The sequence below is a fragment of the Narcine bancroftii genome, chromosome 3 (assembly GCF_036971445.1).
Source record: "Narcine bancroftii isolate sNarBan1 chromosome 3, sNarBan1.hap1, whole genome shotgun sequence".
Classification (NCBI taxonomy): Eukaryota; Metazoa; Chordata; class Chondrichthyes; order Torpediniformes; family Narcinidae; genus Narcine; species Narcine bancroftii.
Genome location: NC_091471.1, coordinates 36,246,502 through 36,263,762, shown reverse-complemented (window position 1 = coordinate 36,263,762; position 17,261 = coordinate 36,246,502). Strand labels below are relative to the sequence as shown.

The window sequence follows — 17,261 nt, the reverse complement described above, 5'->3', positions numbered from 1 at the left end:
ACTTTCATTTTTTCATGGGTAAAGGCTTCCTGTAAGTTAGAAATAAGGGGACCAGGAGGCTAATTCTTGTACCATAGAACATCAAGTATTACACCACAGTACAGGTCCATTCGCTCACAATGTTGTGCCAACTCAACAAACTAAACTTTCCCTACCTCACACCCATAACTCTATATTTTTCATGCATTAATGTGCCTGTCTAAGAGCTTTTAAATGTCCCTATTGTGCCAATCACCACCACTCCTGGCAATGCATTTCAGGCACCCACTATTCTCTTTGCAACAAAAAAGAAACACTGTTGACGTCTGTCCGAAAAACATCTTTTTTAGAACATCTAAACCCCAGTACCTGCATCGGCCAATTCTGTCCTTTGCATCAGCTAAGACTCTGTATTATCCACAACATCATCATTTCATGTGCTTTAAGTTCATCTCTCTCGTTCCTAATATTCCGATATTGAAATAGACATTTCAAATCCTCCAATTAACTGTATTTATGCTTCCTCCACTGTCTTCCTCACAAACTCTCAATGCATTGCATAAACCTTTACATCCTCTGCTCAGCTTCCAACACTCACCACTACTGTGACAAATTTGAAATTTATCATGGGGTAATCAGCATAATTTTATGCTATTCAAAGTTTGTATTCCCAGTTTTAAGGCGATTATTATTGCGGAGTGAAGTTTGGTCTTGATGATTTTTTTGAATATTTTATTTAATTTTCATAGGCTCGTCAAATAAACATTATAATTTTTAACATTCATGTAATATACGCAGTCTGTATTTATCCCCCACCCCCACCCCACCCTCGTATAATTGAAAGTAATCAATTAAATTACATCGATAACAAACAAAAAATATCCCATAAATCTCTCTCCCCCCCCCCCCCCACCCCAGCTTTATCTTTACCCCGGCACCAAAAACCAAGCTATTGGTGCCAATTGCCCTGCTATTTTGTGATATGCCCAATGCACCCATCTACTACTTGTGCCTTCCTCCCTTTGTGCTCCCTGTTTTCATTCTTTCTTCTAATATATATTCATTTTTATACATTAACATTATGGAAAAAAAAGTATCCCCTCTTATTCCTCACAATTACAATATTTAAAGACCTTTGTTCCCCTGATTCCCTCTTTCCACCTTATTTACATTTAATCCCGAAGCAGTGGCAGGGTTCTTACAAAGTCCTTTGCTTCCCTTTGATCCTTAAAAAAAACTTTCTTTTCCCATTCCGCCCTTACTATCTTCAGTGTTGCTGGGAGAAGGAGGGTAAACTCTATTCCTTTTTGTTTAAGTCTCTTTTAAACTGGGTCAAATTCCCTCCTGTGTTTCAATAGTGCCATGCTTATGTTCAGGTAGAATAAAACCTTCTCCTCCACATATTCCATCAGACCCCTTGCTTTCGCACCCACTACTGCCGCCTGAAAAAAAAATCCTCTCTATCCTGGTAGCTAAGGAGACTTGCCGGGGGGGGGGTGGGGGGGCGAGAAACCGGTGGGCCCATTCTATTTCCAGGTTATTTCCAATTTGTACCCTCCCCAGTATATCTGGAATCCACTTTTTCAGGAACTCCACCATGTCTCTACCATCCTTACCCTCCTTCACTGCCACAATTTTAACCATATTTCCTCCTGCTGATATTTTCTAAGTGTCTATCTTCTCCCACATCCCTTTATCCCTTTTGTTCTCTCTTATCCAATCTTTCTTCCACTCTCTTCCATTTCAGATACCCTTTTTGTCAAGCTATCCAGCCTTTCTTTAATTGTCCCCTGCTCTGCCACCAGTGAATTTCCCGTGCCTGAAAACACTCCCATCGCCGTCCACATTGCTGTCAGCTCCTCCTTGGCTCGGCCCCCACAACTTCAGGTCCCAGAATCTCCCAGCGTCCGACAGTGCTCCTGTCACCACCCGCGTCGCCATCGACCCGGCCTTGGCTTGTTTCTACCCCCACAACCTCAGGCCTCCGCATCTCCCACGCCCAATGGCACTCACACTGCTTCAGTCGCGTCCTTCCCCCGGCCCCCTCAAGATACATCTGTATTGGGACCATCCTGTTTCTCCTTTCTGAGCGACTCTTGTTCCCTTGGGAAGCTTCTGTTGTCGTTGCGGCCAACATCTTGTTAGGCCCCGGGTCGCCTCTCTTGTCTCAGGTTGGAGTCTTCCTCCAACCTGTTTCTTTGTTCTTTTCCCATCTTTTTTCTTTCCCTTCTCATATTTGTATTCATAAGGGGAGATGATGATGGGTGGTAGGTAATGGAAAAGGGAACAATAAGAGGAGGTAGAGCAGAAGGGGTACAGAAAAAGAGAGCGGATGCATTACCTGAAAAGAGAAAATTATATGTTCATGGCATTGGACTGCAGACTTCCCAGGTAGAATATAACCATATAACCATTTACGGAGCGGAAACAGGCCTTTTGAGTCCGCACCGGTTTGATCAGCTATAATAATTTTGCTGGCAGTGCAAACTCTTGGCATGACATGACCTCTGCCTGTTTTCCTCTTATACTTCAAAATTGCTTATTCGGTTATATTCCACACCAATATGTGGAAGCTTCATCTTCAATTCAGATGCCACTTCAACAGATACACCTCAAAATCATTAGCTTTAAATTCTGCATGATATTGCCAGAAAATATAAACTGAAAATCTTTTGACTTTGAAAACAATGCTCAACTTACAAGGAGGACACAACATAGATCACAATCAAGAAAACATTGTTAATAAACAACTATCAAAAAACAAATCATTCGAGAAGGCCCAGGACAGACAAGGGAATGGGAAGGTGCATTGAAGTGGCATGCAAATGGGAGCTCAGAATAGCCATTGTGAACAGATATAGATCCTATCAAAAATTATCCCCAAGTCTGTGTTTGGTCTAACTGATGCAGAGCAGGCTACATTGGGAGCACCAAATGCAGTAGATGAGGTTAGAGAAGGTTCACGTGAATATTTACTTCAAATGGAATGGCTGTTTGGGACTCTGGATGGTTGAGGGAGGAAGTGTATGAGTAAGTATAATACTTCCAGTAGTTGCAAGGGAAAATCCCAGGGGTAATGGATGGGTGGGGAGAGATATACAGACAAGGAAATCATGGGAAGAATTCTCCCTGAAGAAGGTGGAGAAGGGTAGATATGTCTAATAGTGGGGTCTAGTTGTAGCTGGTGACAAAGGATAATATGCTGAATGTGGAGATCATTGGGCTGTGAAAGGGAAGGACACGTATCCCTGTTCTGTTTGGAGGGAGTGGTTGAGGTGAGTGGAATTCCTCGAAACAAAGGAAATGTCAGAGATGGCTCCATTGAACACAGTTGAAGAGAAGCCATGTTGTTTAAAAAGAACATTTCAGATGTCCTGGAAATGGAGAGCTTCATTTTGAAAGCAGCAATGCGAAAGCAGATAAACTGGGAGAAAAGGACAGCATCCTTGCAGGACACCAGGTAGGAGAAGGTGTATTCGAGGCATTTGTGGGAGTCGGTAGCTTTGCAGTATACTGCTTGTCTCCTAAGATAGGGACAGATTTAGAAAAGATGAAAAGTGCCAAAAATGGTCCAGCAAGTAGCCCAGGTGTCTCGATTTCTCCTTGTAATCTAACCCCCTCACCTCTGAAATCAATTTCATACCAATGAACATAGAACAGTACAAAACAGTAAAGGTCATTCACCTCACAATGTTCAATGTACTTAATGTGTGATCAGTGTTGTGCCTACCCTTCCACTGGTAGAAAGATTATTGAGAAGAATACTTGAAAGTAGGATTATGCATATTTGGAAACTCCTGGTCAGATTAGAGATAAGTTTTTTTTTTGAGTGACAGGTCATGCCTTATGAATTTGATTGAGATTTTTGAGGTGACAACGATGGTTGATGAGGGTAGGGCAGTGGATGGAAATAAAACACAAAATCTGCAGACACCATGGATGAAGTAAAAACAAAGCTGGAGAAACTCAGCAGTGTCCTTTATTTACCAAAAGTAAAACTACATTTCTTTGTATACATTGATTTTAGTAAGATGTTTCACAAGGTCCTTCATGATTGGCTGAATTGGAAGTTGAAGGTGCATGGGATCCATGATGAGTTAAAGGCTTGGATATGAAATTAGCTGGCTTAAACACTGGATTGTGCTGAAAGGGTATTTTCTTTTTCTGGCTGGAGGCCGCCAACAAGTGGTGTTCCACAGGGATTGGTGTTGGGACCCCTATTGTTTATTATATACCAGTACATGTCTTGGATTAAAAAATTAGGTGGTTAAGTTGGTAATATTGCAGATCTTGCAAAGATTAGTCTATTATCAAAGTTATTCAAAAGGATACAGATCAATTACAGATATGGACAGAGAAATGTCAGATGGACAAATGTGAGATATTGCACTTTGGGAGGTCAAATGTAAGCGGAATCGAATGGCAGGGCTCGTAAAAGTATTCATGTGCAAAGGGATCTGGGGATCCGTCCATATCTCTATGAGAGTGGCCATGCACATAAGGTAATAAAGAAGGCATATTGTATACTTGGCTTCATTAGGTGGAGCATTAGGTATAGAAGTAGGAGGTCGCAAGGCAGATGTACAAAGCATTGTTCCGGCTGCACGGTTTGCAATTCTGGCTGCCCTATTGCAGGAAAGATGTGGAGGATTTAGCCTAGTTTAGATGGTATGAGTCACATGGAAAGATTGGACAAACTTAGGTAGTTTTCTCTGGAGCAAAGGAGCTGAGAGTCGACCTGATAGATGTTTATAAAATTGAGAGGCATTGTTGTGGTGGACAGCCAGAATCTTTTCAACAGGGTAAAAGCGTGGCATATGAGAGGATATGGATTTACGGTGATGGGGGAGCGGTGCGGAAGTTTAAAGTGTGGGCAACATTTCTTTTGAGTCGTAAGTGCCTGGAACAGGCTACCAAGAATAGTGGTGGAAGCAGGTAAATGGGGTTCATGGTTTCTGGATAGACACTAATATAAAGGGAAGATGGTGCACATATTTAAAGTGGGGTTTGATATTTTCTTGATTAATACGGGTACCAAAGGTTATCAGGAGAAGGTAGAAAAATGGGGTCGAGGAAAAATAAATCAGCAATAATTCGAATGACAAAGCAACAGTGATGGGGTGAATGGCCTAATTCTGTGCCTACATCTTGGGATGAAGGAATATCAATCAGATGCAAGCAGGAGATTTAAAGTTTGACTTGGACATTGTTTTATTATGAGTGTAGAGCTGTAAAGCCTTCCCATTTTTTAATGAAAGTGTTAGGCCCAAAAGAAAACCTATTTTCAACAGCCAAATTGCAATTTGATTCTTCTCTTCCCTTTTTGATGTTGCTTCCATTTTGTACAATTGCAACCTAATCAGAATTATCTTTTAAGCAAATTAATAAAACAATACCTGTTTATTGCATGATATTCATTGCTTTTCTGGAGATATCAATATATAAATGAATATAAAGGAACAACCTAGATTTATTATAGCAGTCATCCTTTTGTAATTTAACAAACAGAAAACATTGACTTTGAGCAATATGGAAAACAGCAGAACAAAATAGCAAAAGTGTGATCAATGAGGTATGATTTAAGGAATATTTTGGAGTGTGTTTCAAGTTAAGCAGAGGGACTAGAACTACACTGCAAGTAAGTTAGTATCTGCAAAGAGAAAGGAAGGTGTGTAATGGAGTTGTAGTTCTACAGAGCCTATTGGTTCAAGGTGAGCTTTTCCCACTTGCCCACACCAAGCTAATATCCCTCTAATCCATCTCTGTCTAAATTTTTTAAAATGTCATAATTTTACCCACCTCTACCACTTCCTTGCCACTCATTCTATATGCATAACTTCTCACTGTACATTCTAACCATATTATATATTGTAATAGTTAAATTACAATATAACACATTCTGGGTATGTATTAGGGCAAGTTATGAATGATATTTTAATTGTAATCTTCCCTCTGTCCAAAGTTGTCTTTTAATAATCTATGAATTTTGTTTGCAGCCATAGAAAATCTAACGATAAATTGAAGGTATCCATTGTCTTTTTCCTGAAATTATGGTGGCTCTACAATTTAACAAAAAAAAATAACATGGCAGATCTATGTTGTTTTTCAGAATTATTCCGTATCTGTATTTCTGGTGAAGCAATTGACATCGGCCGTGTTACTGCAGAGGCTGAGAAATAAAGGCATCAGGAATTCTGACCATTCCAGAGCACTCAGTAAGTTGGATGCTGCTATGTCATTTGAACTGTCTTGGTGTGTTCATTTGTAGGAATGATCGAGAGCCCATTTTGTTTATTCCTCTTTGGAGTTAATGTTTGCATCGTAATCTAGGCAGTGATCTTTATTAACCTAAAATATAATTGATGCAACAACCACCAAATGTAATTTCAATCCTTTTGAACACCGCTACCAATTTTCAACAGCTACAATTTCCTATGGTTTCCACTCTTTCATTTTTAATCCCCTTTGCTAACTTTAAACTAATGCCCTTTACTTAATATTATCTCATCAAAGGCTTTCAAAGTCATTATTTCAGCTATATTTTCCTGGCTATCATGTGTGACAAAGACTTAACAAAATTGAAGTTTCAGCAGTTTTTCTCTTGACAAGAGTGGTCTTCTGGATTGGATCACTGTGTATGGTTTCTGAGTCATTTGGTGTTATAGAATTTCTTCCTTCATTTTCGAACAATGAGATCTATATTTGGCACTTCCTAAAGATTAATCGAAGGTTAATATAATATAACACCGTCTGAGCTAATTTATATTGCTGCTGTCTGGTATGTAACAAGTGGCACACTGACTTTACCAGTTAACTATATTCATCAAGTCGTATGGAGTGCAAATAGGCCAATTGATGGTCCAAGTCAATAGACAATAGAAAGTAGGTGCTGGAGTAGACCAATTGGCCTGTCGAGCCAGCGCCGCCATTTTTCAAATCATGGCAGATGACAATCAAGTATTTTTTCATACTAATCCCATTTTATTCTCCTCATATTCGCGTTGATTCCCTTTTCCCGCCCCTCAGATTCTACCGTATTCCTAAAGACTAGGGCCAATTTGCAGTAACCAATCAAACTATCCACCCTCAAAACTTTGGGATGTGAAAGAAGATCAAAGCATCTGGAAGAAACCCATATGGTTAGAGAAGAAAATGAAAGCTCCATACAGCACTAGAGGTTAGGATGCACTCTAGATTGCTCAAGCTGAAAGGCAGCAGTTGTGCCACTCTTCTGGACTCTTAGGAATTTCAAATCAAGTCAACTTTATTTATCGTGCTTGCATGGTAGGATGAGATAGTGTTTCTCCAGGACCACAGATCATATTTTATGTAGATACAAGTTAAGAAAGCAGTTAATGGATTAAAATGTTAAGATATTAAGACTGAAAGTCCATGGCACACTATGCACATCTGTACTGAGAGTTAAGGAGCCTGATGGCTTGGGGTAAAGGCTGTTTCCCACTCTGGACATAAGGGCCTGAGTGCTTTGGTACTTCCTGCCAGATGGCAGAAGGGAGAACAGTTTACATGCAGGATGTGTGGTGGCTTTCACAATGTTTATTGCTTTCCGCATGCATCAAGCAAGTGTAGAAGATCTTTCATACTAGGAAGAAGTTCCCCAATGGTCTTTTCTGCTGACTTCACTATTCTCTGCAGGATCTTGTGGTCCGAGGTGGTACAGCTTCCAAACCAGGTGGTGATACAGTTGCATAGGATGCTCTTAGTACATTCTCTGTAGAATGTTGTGAGGGTGGGAGGTGGACTTTCTCAGCTCTCGCAGGAAGTAGAGGCACTGTTGGGCTTTCTTGTTTGTGGAGCTGGTTTTAAGTGACCAGGTGAGATTCTCCTCCAGGTGCACTCTGAGGAACTTGATACTTTTGATGACCTCAACAGTAGAGCAGTCAGTGGTAAGGGGAGCGTGATCTCCCCGGGCCCTCCTGACGTCAATAGCCATCTTTTTTTTTTAATGTTCAGATTCAGGTTGTTTGCTCTGCCCCAGTTTATTCGTGTCTGCACTTCATCTCTATAGTCTGCCTTCTCGTTCTTACTGATATGGCCCACCACTGTCATGTTGTCAACAAACCTGATGTGGTTCGAGCTGTGTTTGGATGCACAGTCGTGGGTCAACAGAGTAAACAGCCATGGACTAAGCGAGCAACCCTGGGTTTTGGAGTGGGGGGAGGGGGGGGTCGCTGTGCTCAGTATGATAGTCTTGGAGGTGCTGTTTCCAATCTGGGCTGCTTGAGGACTTCTCGTCAGGAAGTTGATAATCCAATGGCAGAGGGAGGTGCTTATTCCCAGCAGCTCCAACTTCCTTATCAGGTACTGGAGTATGATCGTGCCGAACAGAAGTCAATAAACAGCATTCGAACATGCAAGTCTTTATTTTCCAGGTGGGTGAGGGTGGTGGCGACAGGGCGGTAATCATTGAGGCAGGGCACAGATGACTTCTTTGGCACAGGGACAATGGTGGTGGCTTTGAAGCGCCTAGGGACCACAACGCTACACTTGAGAGATTGACAAATGTAAAATATTGCTCTAGATAACTACTTTTAGCATATTGGGTTCACAAAAGCTTTGTGTTATAAACAGAAACAAAACTTGAGCCCTCTTACCATTCCAAATACCATACACTGAATTCTGAAATCACTTGAATGAAGAACATACTTTTCAGATTCTGACAGCATTTTGTTCCTCCTGCAGAGAATCCTGAATAGGAGGCTACTTTCTTTGAGATTCTAGATGTATCCCATGCAGAAGAAACATCAGCCTTGCAATCGAACACTTACAATTCTGAGCATTGTATATTTCTCCTCAAAATACAACTCTTTTATCCCAAAATTTCAGAAATCGATTTGGTGTACCTTCATTGCATTCTCCATTGCCAATATATCATGTATGGGGAGACAAGCCGGTACACCATATTCCAGATGTGGTTTCATCAGGACCCCACAAAATTTTAATAAGGCATGTATGTTGCATAGCAATAACTTATGAATGAAGAAAATGGTCCTTTTGAAAGGAGACCATTGTCAGACAAGTCTCTTCCCATTTTACAAAAAAAACCTTCCTATTTTTCTACCAAGGTGAATTATTTTTAATTTTTTTCCACATTATTTTGTTTGCCATCCCTTCAAGCTTTCACTTCTTTCCAATAAATTACACTGCTTGCATTTGCTCTTAATTTGTTTAAGAACCATCTGAAAGTCCAAATATACTACATTATCTGTTTGCCCTTGCTGTTCTGATAGTTACAAAACTTTTTGAAAGCCTCTCCTGAATGCTTCAACTTTTTCAAGACATTTGTAACAGTTTCTATTTCCAATGATAAATTCAGATTTGTTGTTTTTTGACTGTTATGTTTAACATCAAATAACAAAGGAATTCATTAGACTGGGTGTACTTTTTTTGGCCTGTAATCTGCACTTGCTGCCATTCATGTTACCAGAACAGCACCTTGAGACAAAAAGCAGTGGCAATCTGAAGACCTATCTCAGAACTGCCCTGATGGGTTTTTAAAAGGGCATTGTTGATGTTACAAACTATTAAAAATAATTAATTTTAAAAATTTCTTTTAATTAATTTACATTTAAGCACAATGAATTAAAAATATTAAGTTTAAAATCATTTGTTTCCCAGTGTCATAAGTACAGTTTTAAACCTCATGGATTCAATATTTTTGGTAAGAGAAATGGGAGTTTTAATTCCTCTAATTTTCAGAAAGGTTTTTTAAAATTAAAATAAATTGAGAAATTGTAATGCAAGTAGCTTTAAATTTGGTTTCAATTTTTTCTCCATATTCACAGTTGTCGGCAAAAAATTAATAACTGTTTCAATTGTGATTCTTGTTCATCTGCTTTTATTTTAGTTAAAGAAAAACTGACGGCAGATCCTGATAGTGAAATTGCAACCACAAGCCTAAGAGTTTCATTAATGTGTCCTGTAAGTTGCTTGTTTATCAGTACTCATCAGGGTATGGGAATTGTACTGTTTCCTCTTCTTACCCACATAGAATGAATCATAGGTTTTTGTTTGTGATGTGCAATCTAAATTGTATTTGAAGCTAAGAGCTACTTCGAAGAAAGTCCTGTGGTACGCTGAGACATTTAAATACAGTTTTGAACCAGTGCTTAAACTTGCAATCTGCAGAGGACTGTTTGCTATTCAGATTTGTGCCTTTTCTCTTGGGATTTGACAAAATTATACCCACTAATATTGTAAATTTGGGAGTTTTTAAAAAAAAAAGCAGCTTTGCTTTTAAAACTTTAAATGATAGATCTTCAAAATATTTGAATCATTAATTTTCAAAATTTGGGGGGTGGGTTTGAATGTATGAAAGATGTCTCCTCACCCACCCCCCCCCCACCTCTCCCCGGGATATTGTTGGGTTTACATAATAGCTGAAATGCTTTGCGTTAAATTCGCTTAATTTTTTTTATTAGTCATGCAGTATATAAACATTCCAAACAAAATAATCTGCCCACATTAGATCCACCTGCCTACTTTTGTCCTGTATCCCTCTAATGCCATCCTCTCCTAACATTACACTATTATTCTACTTTGGTCATCTTCTCAAAAATAGTGTATACTGTGTTTTACTTTATTGTTAAAGTGGGTTTATGATTTTTTTTATCCCACTAAAAATGTGTGTGTGCTGATTTGAGGTTGTTTTAAGTTTAATTATTTTTGACTTTATAGTTGGGGAAGATGCGTCTTACGGTTCCTTGCCGTGCTGTCACTTGCACTCATCTACAGTGCTTCGATGCTGCCCTTTACCTTCAGATGAATGAAAAGAAGCCCACGTGGATTTGTCCAGTGTGCGATAAAAAGGCATCCTATGAAAGTTTAATAATAGATGGGTATGTTGTAAAAATTGCCAACAATTCTACTTTAATGTGCACATTTAACAAATTTTGTTCTCTAGTTTTTTCTTCAAGCAATCAGGTAACAGCAAAACAAGAATTTTAGAAAGATCACATCACATGCTGTGTTCCTGTAGCTATTAAGACACACAAGTAATATATTTATATGGCTGGATTGGAATGGTGGGTTTCTATCTCATTGTAGTTTATTTCTAGAATAATGCAAAGGAAAAAAAGTACATTGAATCAGCTAAATACAAAATGAGTATATTTTAAAATGAGTACAATTTGGATATATTCTGCATATAATATATTGTTAGAGTCCAGAGGACCCCAAAAACCAACAATATACATACGCCACAACACAGGGTTACTTAAGCAAAAGTAGTTTTTAATTATAATTGAACAAGAAAACAGAATTAAACTTTAACTTAATAATATCAACTTACTTAACCTACCTAACTTACTTAATCCCCCCTGCCCTCTCCTCCTCTAATACTAAGTGCAAATGTGTGTAATGTATATTTAAGATGAGAAAAGTTCTTTGGATGACAGACCAATCTCACTGGTTGTAGGCAATTCTTGTACTGTGCACAGAAGTTAGCATTAACAAACTTCACCAGTCTTTGGTGCTTAACAGGCAAATGGTTACCACTTAGGAGGGTTCTTGCTGGTTTTCAGAGAGAGATTCCTTTTCCAGGACATCCGCAACTGATTCCTTCTCAATCAGTCTTGCTGACAAAACTTTCCCCCTTCAGGGTTCTCCAGATGATCCTCTTTCAAGTCACCTTTCACACAGCCAGTCTTCTCCTTTGAACAGGCAGCCTTCCAAAGTTTGCCAGCTTATCCTTCCAGAACTGATTTCTGTCTCCTCTCTCTCTGTTTCACACCCTCCCTCTCTGGGTGGGGCAATGAATGCTGCATCGCTTGATGTGCTGTGTAACTTCATGGTCAAGGCATGGGACAAAGTTAAAATAGAGACTGATAAAATCGTTCAAAAAGTGCTGTATCTCTTGTGCAATTGACGGCCAGAAAGTGATTTGTTATGGGATACAAAGCTGAAACCACTTCATCAGAAACATACTGATGACTTTAAACAGTGAGAGCATGGATGTGTGTTGAGTTATTTCAGATTTCATTTATTTTGGAGTATATACATGACATCATATACAACTCTGAGATTTATTTTTCCTGCAGACATGGTAGAATTATCACTAATTGATAGTAAAAAGTTTAACTGCACCCAGCATGAACATGTAAACAAATAAAATAACCGTAAATAGATAACAAATGGAAACAAGCTGACTGCAATACAGAGAGAACAAATAAAATCAATAAAGTGCACAAGTAAGAGTCCTTAAATGAGTCTCTGATTGACTGTCATTGACGATTCTGATGTGGACGGGTAGCAGCTGTTCCTGAACCTAGTGGTACAAGTCTTGTGGCACCTATACCTCTTTCCTGATGGCAGCAGTGAGAATAGAGTACATGCTGGATGGTGAGAGTCTTTGATGATTGCTGCTGCTCTCCGACAGCAGCATTCTCTGTAGATGTACTCAATTGTGGGGAGGGTTTTCCCCATTATGTTCCGGGCTCTGGCCCCTATCTTTTATAGGGCTTTAAGCTCAGAGGTGTTGGTGTCCCCATACCAGACTGTGATTCAGTCAGTACACTTTACAGCACAATCTGTAGAAATTTGCCAGGGTTTCCGATGTCATACCAAATTTGCGCAAACTCCTGAGGCAGTAGAGGCACTGATGTGCTTTCTTCACAATACAATTGGTGTGTTGAGTCCAGGAAAGATCTTCCGAGATAGTGACTCCCAAGAATTTAAATTTGCTCACCCTCTCCACTTCTGATTTTTTTCCCCCAACAATCACTGGATTGTATACCTCTGGCTTTCCTTTCCTGAAGTCAACAATCATCTCCTTAGTTTTGGTAACATTGAGTGCAAGGTTGAAAACTTGGCTGAATGATGCACCAATAACAATCTCCAACCTGTATGCAGACTCATCCCCTTCCTTTATAAAGCCCATTACCATGGTTTCATTGGAAAATTTGTAGATAGTGTTATTGTTATACTGAGCTATACAGTGGCAGGTGTAAAGTGAGTAGAGCAGGGGCAAAGAAGACAGCCCTGTGGTGCTCCAGTACTTATGGAGATTGTGGAGGAGAAGTTCTTACCAATCTTCACTGATTGTCTGGAGATGAGGAAATCCAATGGGGTGTTAACTCCCAAGTGTTGGAGTTTGCTGATCAGTTTTGAGGGGATGGTGGTGTTAAATGCCGAACTGTAGTCGAAAAAGAGCATCCTAATGTATGCATCTTCACTGTCCAGGTGTTCCAGGGCTTTGTGTAGAGCCAGTAAGATGGCATCCACCATAGACCTGTTACAACAATAGGGGAAATAGAATGTATCCATGTCACTGCTCAGACAGGAGCTGATCTGCTTCATCACCAGCCTTTCAAAACACTTCATCACTGTTGATGTACTTGCTGCCATCTTTGCCTAATGACAATAGCAAGAGTGATTTTGATGGGTTCTAATTATGTTTTTTTTTCAAAAAACATCTCAATGAAAATCTATCGCAGTTGGGATTTTTTGGTTTTTCCATGGTCGACTTATATGCCAAATCTACTTTTCATGGATTGATTTATATGCCTCAAAAGTATATCCAGAGTATAAGTCAATCTCCCCATTTTGTGGGGTGGGGGGGTGGGGGGGGAAGTTTCATGAATCGACATGTACACCAAAATGTACGGTACATGACATCACATGCAACCCAGAGATTCTTTTTTCTGCAGGCCAGGCAGAATTTTTTTGGTAGTCAAAAAAATAACCTACTCAAGATACGTACACAAAAGAGAGGAATGTAAAGAAGAAGGAAATGCAAATAAACTGCAATACAGGAGATAATTACCAGTATTCAAGTCCTTAGACAAGTCTCTCATTAAGTTTGTTGTTTAGGCATCTGATAGTGGAGGGGTAGCAACTGTTTCTGAACCTGGTGGTGCGAGTCTTATGGCACCTATAACTCTTTCCTGATGGTAGCAGTAAGAACAGAGCGTGTGCTGGGTAACATGGATCCTCGATGGTTGCTACTGCTCTCTGATGCCAGCTTCCCATATTGATTTTTTTGTGATGGGGAGTGTTTTGCCTGTAATCTACTGGGCTTTAAGTAGTACCGTTTGCAGAGCTTTCTGCTCAGAGGTATTGGTGCTCCCATACCAGCCTGTGATGTAGCTGGTCAGCACACTTTCCACTACACATCTGTAGACATTTGCAAGATTTTGATGTCATACCAAACCATTGAAAACGCCTGGGAAAGGAGTTTGACGTGCTTTCTTCTAGAAGCACTGACGTGCTTTTGTCATCGTTTTGACATTAAAATATCTTGGCATTTTCTTCCAGATTGTTTATGGAAATCCTGAATTCTTGCACTGATGTCGATGAGATTAAGTTCCAAGAAGATGGCTCTTGGTATCCAATGAGGCCCAAGAAGGAGTCTTTGAAATTATCCAATTCACAGTGTACAAAAGTTGAACTTGCATGTAGGTATAAATAAGTTCTAGAATCTATGGATTCTTTCTTTGCTTGCATTTCTTTCCAGTTTGTCATAATTTGACACAGTAAAACTAGGTGATATTGATGCCATCTGGAGGAGGGGTATAGTTGGGGAAGATCTGGTTGAAGATCGCTGAGACAGAAAATAAAGTGTTGTTCCTCCAATTTGTGGATGGCATCGATTTGGCAGTGGTGTGTATAATTAAAATGGTTGGCCACTGGGAGATTCTTGGTGTTGCTGAGGACAGTGAAGGTGCTCAATAAAATGATCTCTCGGGCTGCATCCAGTCTCCCCAGTGTAAAGCAGAATGCATCTAATGCACTGGATTTAGTAAATGACCTGGACAGATTCACAAGTGTTGGTTCTCAGGTAAGAATCAGCTCCTCGATCATTCTGCAAGACCATATTTCCCTTCCCACCAATATCATTGGTACCAACATGCACCTATGGCCTCTGGCTGCTTCCCCTTTCCTCAGAATGTTCTGTGCCTGCTCTGAGACAGCCTTGACCACGTCGCTACCAGACACAAGCTCCCATCTGTACCCCTAACTGTTATCCCCGACTACTATTGCTCTAACTGATTGCACTCTTCCCCACTGAGCTTCTGAGCCAGTTATGATGCCACTGGCGGCGGCGGCGGCTGCTGCTGCCCTTCAATGTAATCCCCATTCTCCTGACCTCTCCCCCCCGCCCCCAAATAGTATGTAAAGCAGTATATCTGTTAATGAAGGGAATGGACATAGGGGAACTCTGCACTGCTCCATTTACTTTTCATAGTGGTCACTGAAGTTTGTACTTTGGGCATGATTACATCACCAACCTTCCTCTCAGATCCTGAGTTTGTCCAGTTCCTGGATTCATTCAGTAAGGAGCTGCAAATGGGTGCACTTTACACAGGAGTAGTCACCAGGGAATGTCTCCCTCATAATCCACATCTTAGAGGAAGAGTATACCTTAGCCCTGACTGCAAAGTAAAAAAGACCTTGCTTGTTCTTGCCCTGAACCTGTGATCAGACCTCTTTGCTAAAGCCTTTCATGCAAAAGCCTCAGCACTTGCTCCCCAGACAGCCCATCTACATCTCATTTTCAACTTGAGACATTTAATCAAATTTTTTTTGGATGTAGATTTGCAATCACCCAGATATTACTCCTTTAGTTTTAACCATATTTATTTTGACCTTGAGTTATCCTGAAATATTTTGAAGATAAACTGGTGCACAATTGGCATGGGTTAAGGTTTGGGGATCCCATGAATCTTTAAAGCAATTTGCCTAATTGTTTGATGAGGGAAATGGATTTGTGATTAAAATTATAAATTTAGATTTGTAGCAATTTGTTTTCCTTTGTATTCCTCTCAGTAAATCCATATTTTGACTTCCAGCAGGTTCAACTGTCACCAACAAGACTGCTTCTTCTGTGTCAACCAGTGAACCAAGTAGCAATAAAAAGGTTGAGGTCATAGACCTTACAATTGATAGTTCTTCCTCAGATGGGGAGGAAGATCCTCCACTAAAAAAAAGATGCATATACCCATCAGACACTGAAGATACTGCCAATAAAAGGTCAGTGGAATTTATGCTGCATATTTTCTTATTTTTAGATGGTTGGTTCAATGTTTGCAAAAAAAAACTCGTTTTTTTCCACTTCACTATTTTATTGCACAAACTAAAAATGGTTGTTTCTCCAGGTTCTCTCTTTGTCCCTGTCATCACTGCTGCAATTTTAACCACAACTGTAACCATATGCGTCATTTATACACTTTTCATCTGTGAATGTTTGCAAGGAATAGAATAAATAATGGAAAAGCAGTACTGCAGCTGATCCTGTCTAGCATCAATTGTCTCCACATCACCACAGACACAGCAAAAACCAAGATCTGTTTTAGTAAAATTTTTGAGTTATACGACAAGAGAAAATATACTGGAGCGGGCAAGGAATAAAATTAGAGAAGACAAAAAAACCATTGGAATACAAGGATCAAAAAATATTTTTTTACCCAGACATAAGTTTTGAACTCTTAAAGAAGAAGAAGGAGTTTAATATTCCAAAATTGATCCTATGGAAAAAAGGTTATAAATTTATGTTAAGATATCCAGCTGTGCTTAAAAATATTTATCCCTGGGGAGCAAAACAGACTGTTCTCAGATCCGGAGGAAGCACGAGAATTTTCAGAATACCTGCAGGACAGAAGGAGAGATGAAGAGATGAAACAAGAACAAAGAACGACGATAAAATACATATAAAGATATAAAAATAATGTATATGTAAGAACTAAAGAAGGGAAAGAAAAGGAAAGAAAGGAAGTAAGGGAGAAAAAAGGGTGAGCTTTGTTATATGTGAAGGAAAAGTATTTTCTGGAGGGGGTTGGGTGGGAGAGAATAACCATCACTGCAAATTCAGTTGACACTTGCGAGCGGATTCGCAATCCAAATGGAGAGGGTAGTTGTGGTTGCTTGGCAAGGGATAAGGGGCAATTCAGAGAGGAGGGGGACATTTGGGGTTAAGGGAATATTAGATGTGGGAGTTGTTGAAGTATTTTGTTTTAAATGTGTTGTCATACATTGAGTTCAAAAAGGGAAAACATGAAAATGGGGAAAAGAGGGATGGTGGTGGTGAGGAAGTGGAAATGAGATGTAAACAGGATATGGGATGGCCATGTTGAACTATATGACTATAAATATTAATGGAATACATAACCAAATTAAATGAAAAAGGCTATTAAATTTACTGAAAAAAAGAAAAAAGAAACAGCATTTGTGCAGGAAACACATCTAACTGAAGTGGAACATAATAAATTAAAGAGAGACTGGGTAGTGCACGTAGCGGCAGTAACTTAATTCAAAAGCTAGAGATG

At 39.6% G+C, this 17,261-nt stretch overlaps 1 protein-coding gene across 4 annotated transcripts in view; it reads left to right on the top strand.

Annotated features, from left to right (window-relative positions):
- pias2 (protein inhibitor of activated STAT, 2) overlaps positions 1–17,261 on the top strand; it is a 75,266-nt gene that overhangs the window by 42,604 nt on the left and 15,401 nt on the right. For 3 of the 4 annotated variants that reach the window (XR_011353328.1, XM_069923813.1, XM_069923812.1), the window contains exons 7-11: positions 6,089–6,194; positions 9,848–9,921; positions 10,678–10,838; positions 14,254–14,393; positions 15,789–15,969. Coding sequence is in view for 3 of the 4 variants with exons in the window: in XM_069923813.1 (XP_069779914.1) it covers positions 6,089–6,194; positions 9,848–9,921; positions 10,678–10,838; positions 14,254–14,393; positions 15,789–15,969 (662 nt within the window). In the remaining variant the exon portion in view is untranslated. The remainder of the gene's footprint in view (positions 1–6,088; positions 6,195–9,847; positions 9,922–10,677; positions 10,839–14,253; positions 14,394–15,788; positions 15,970–17,261) is intronic. The other variant, XM_069923811.1, reaches the window with a different exon arrangement.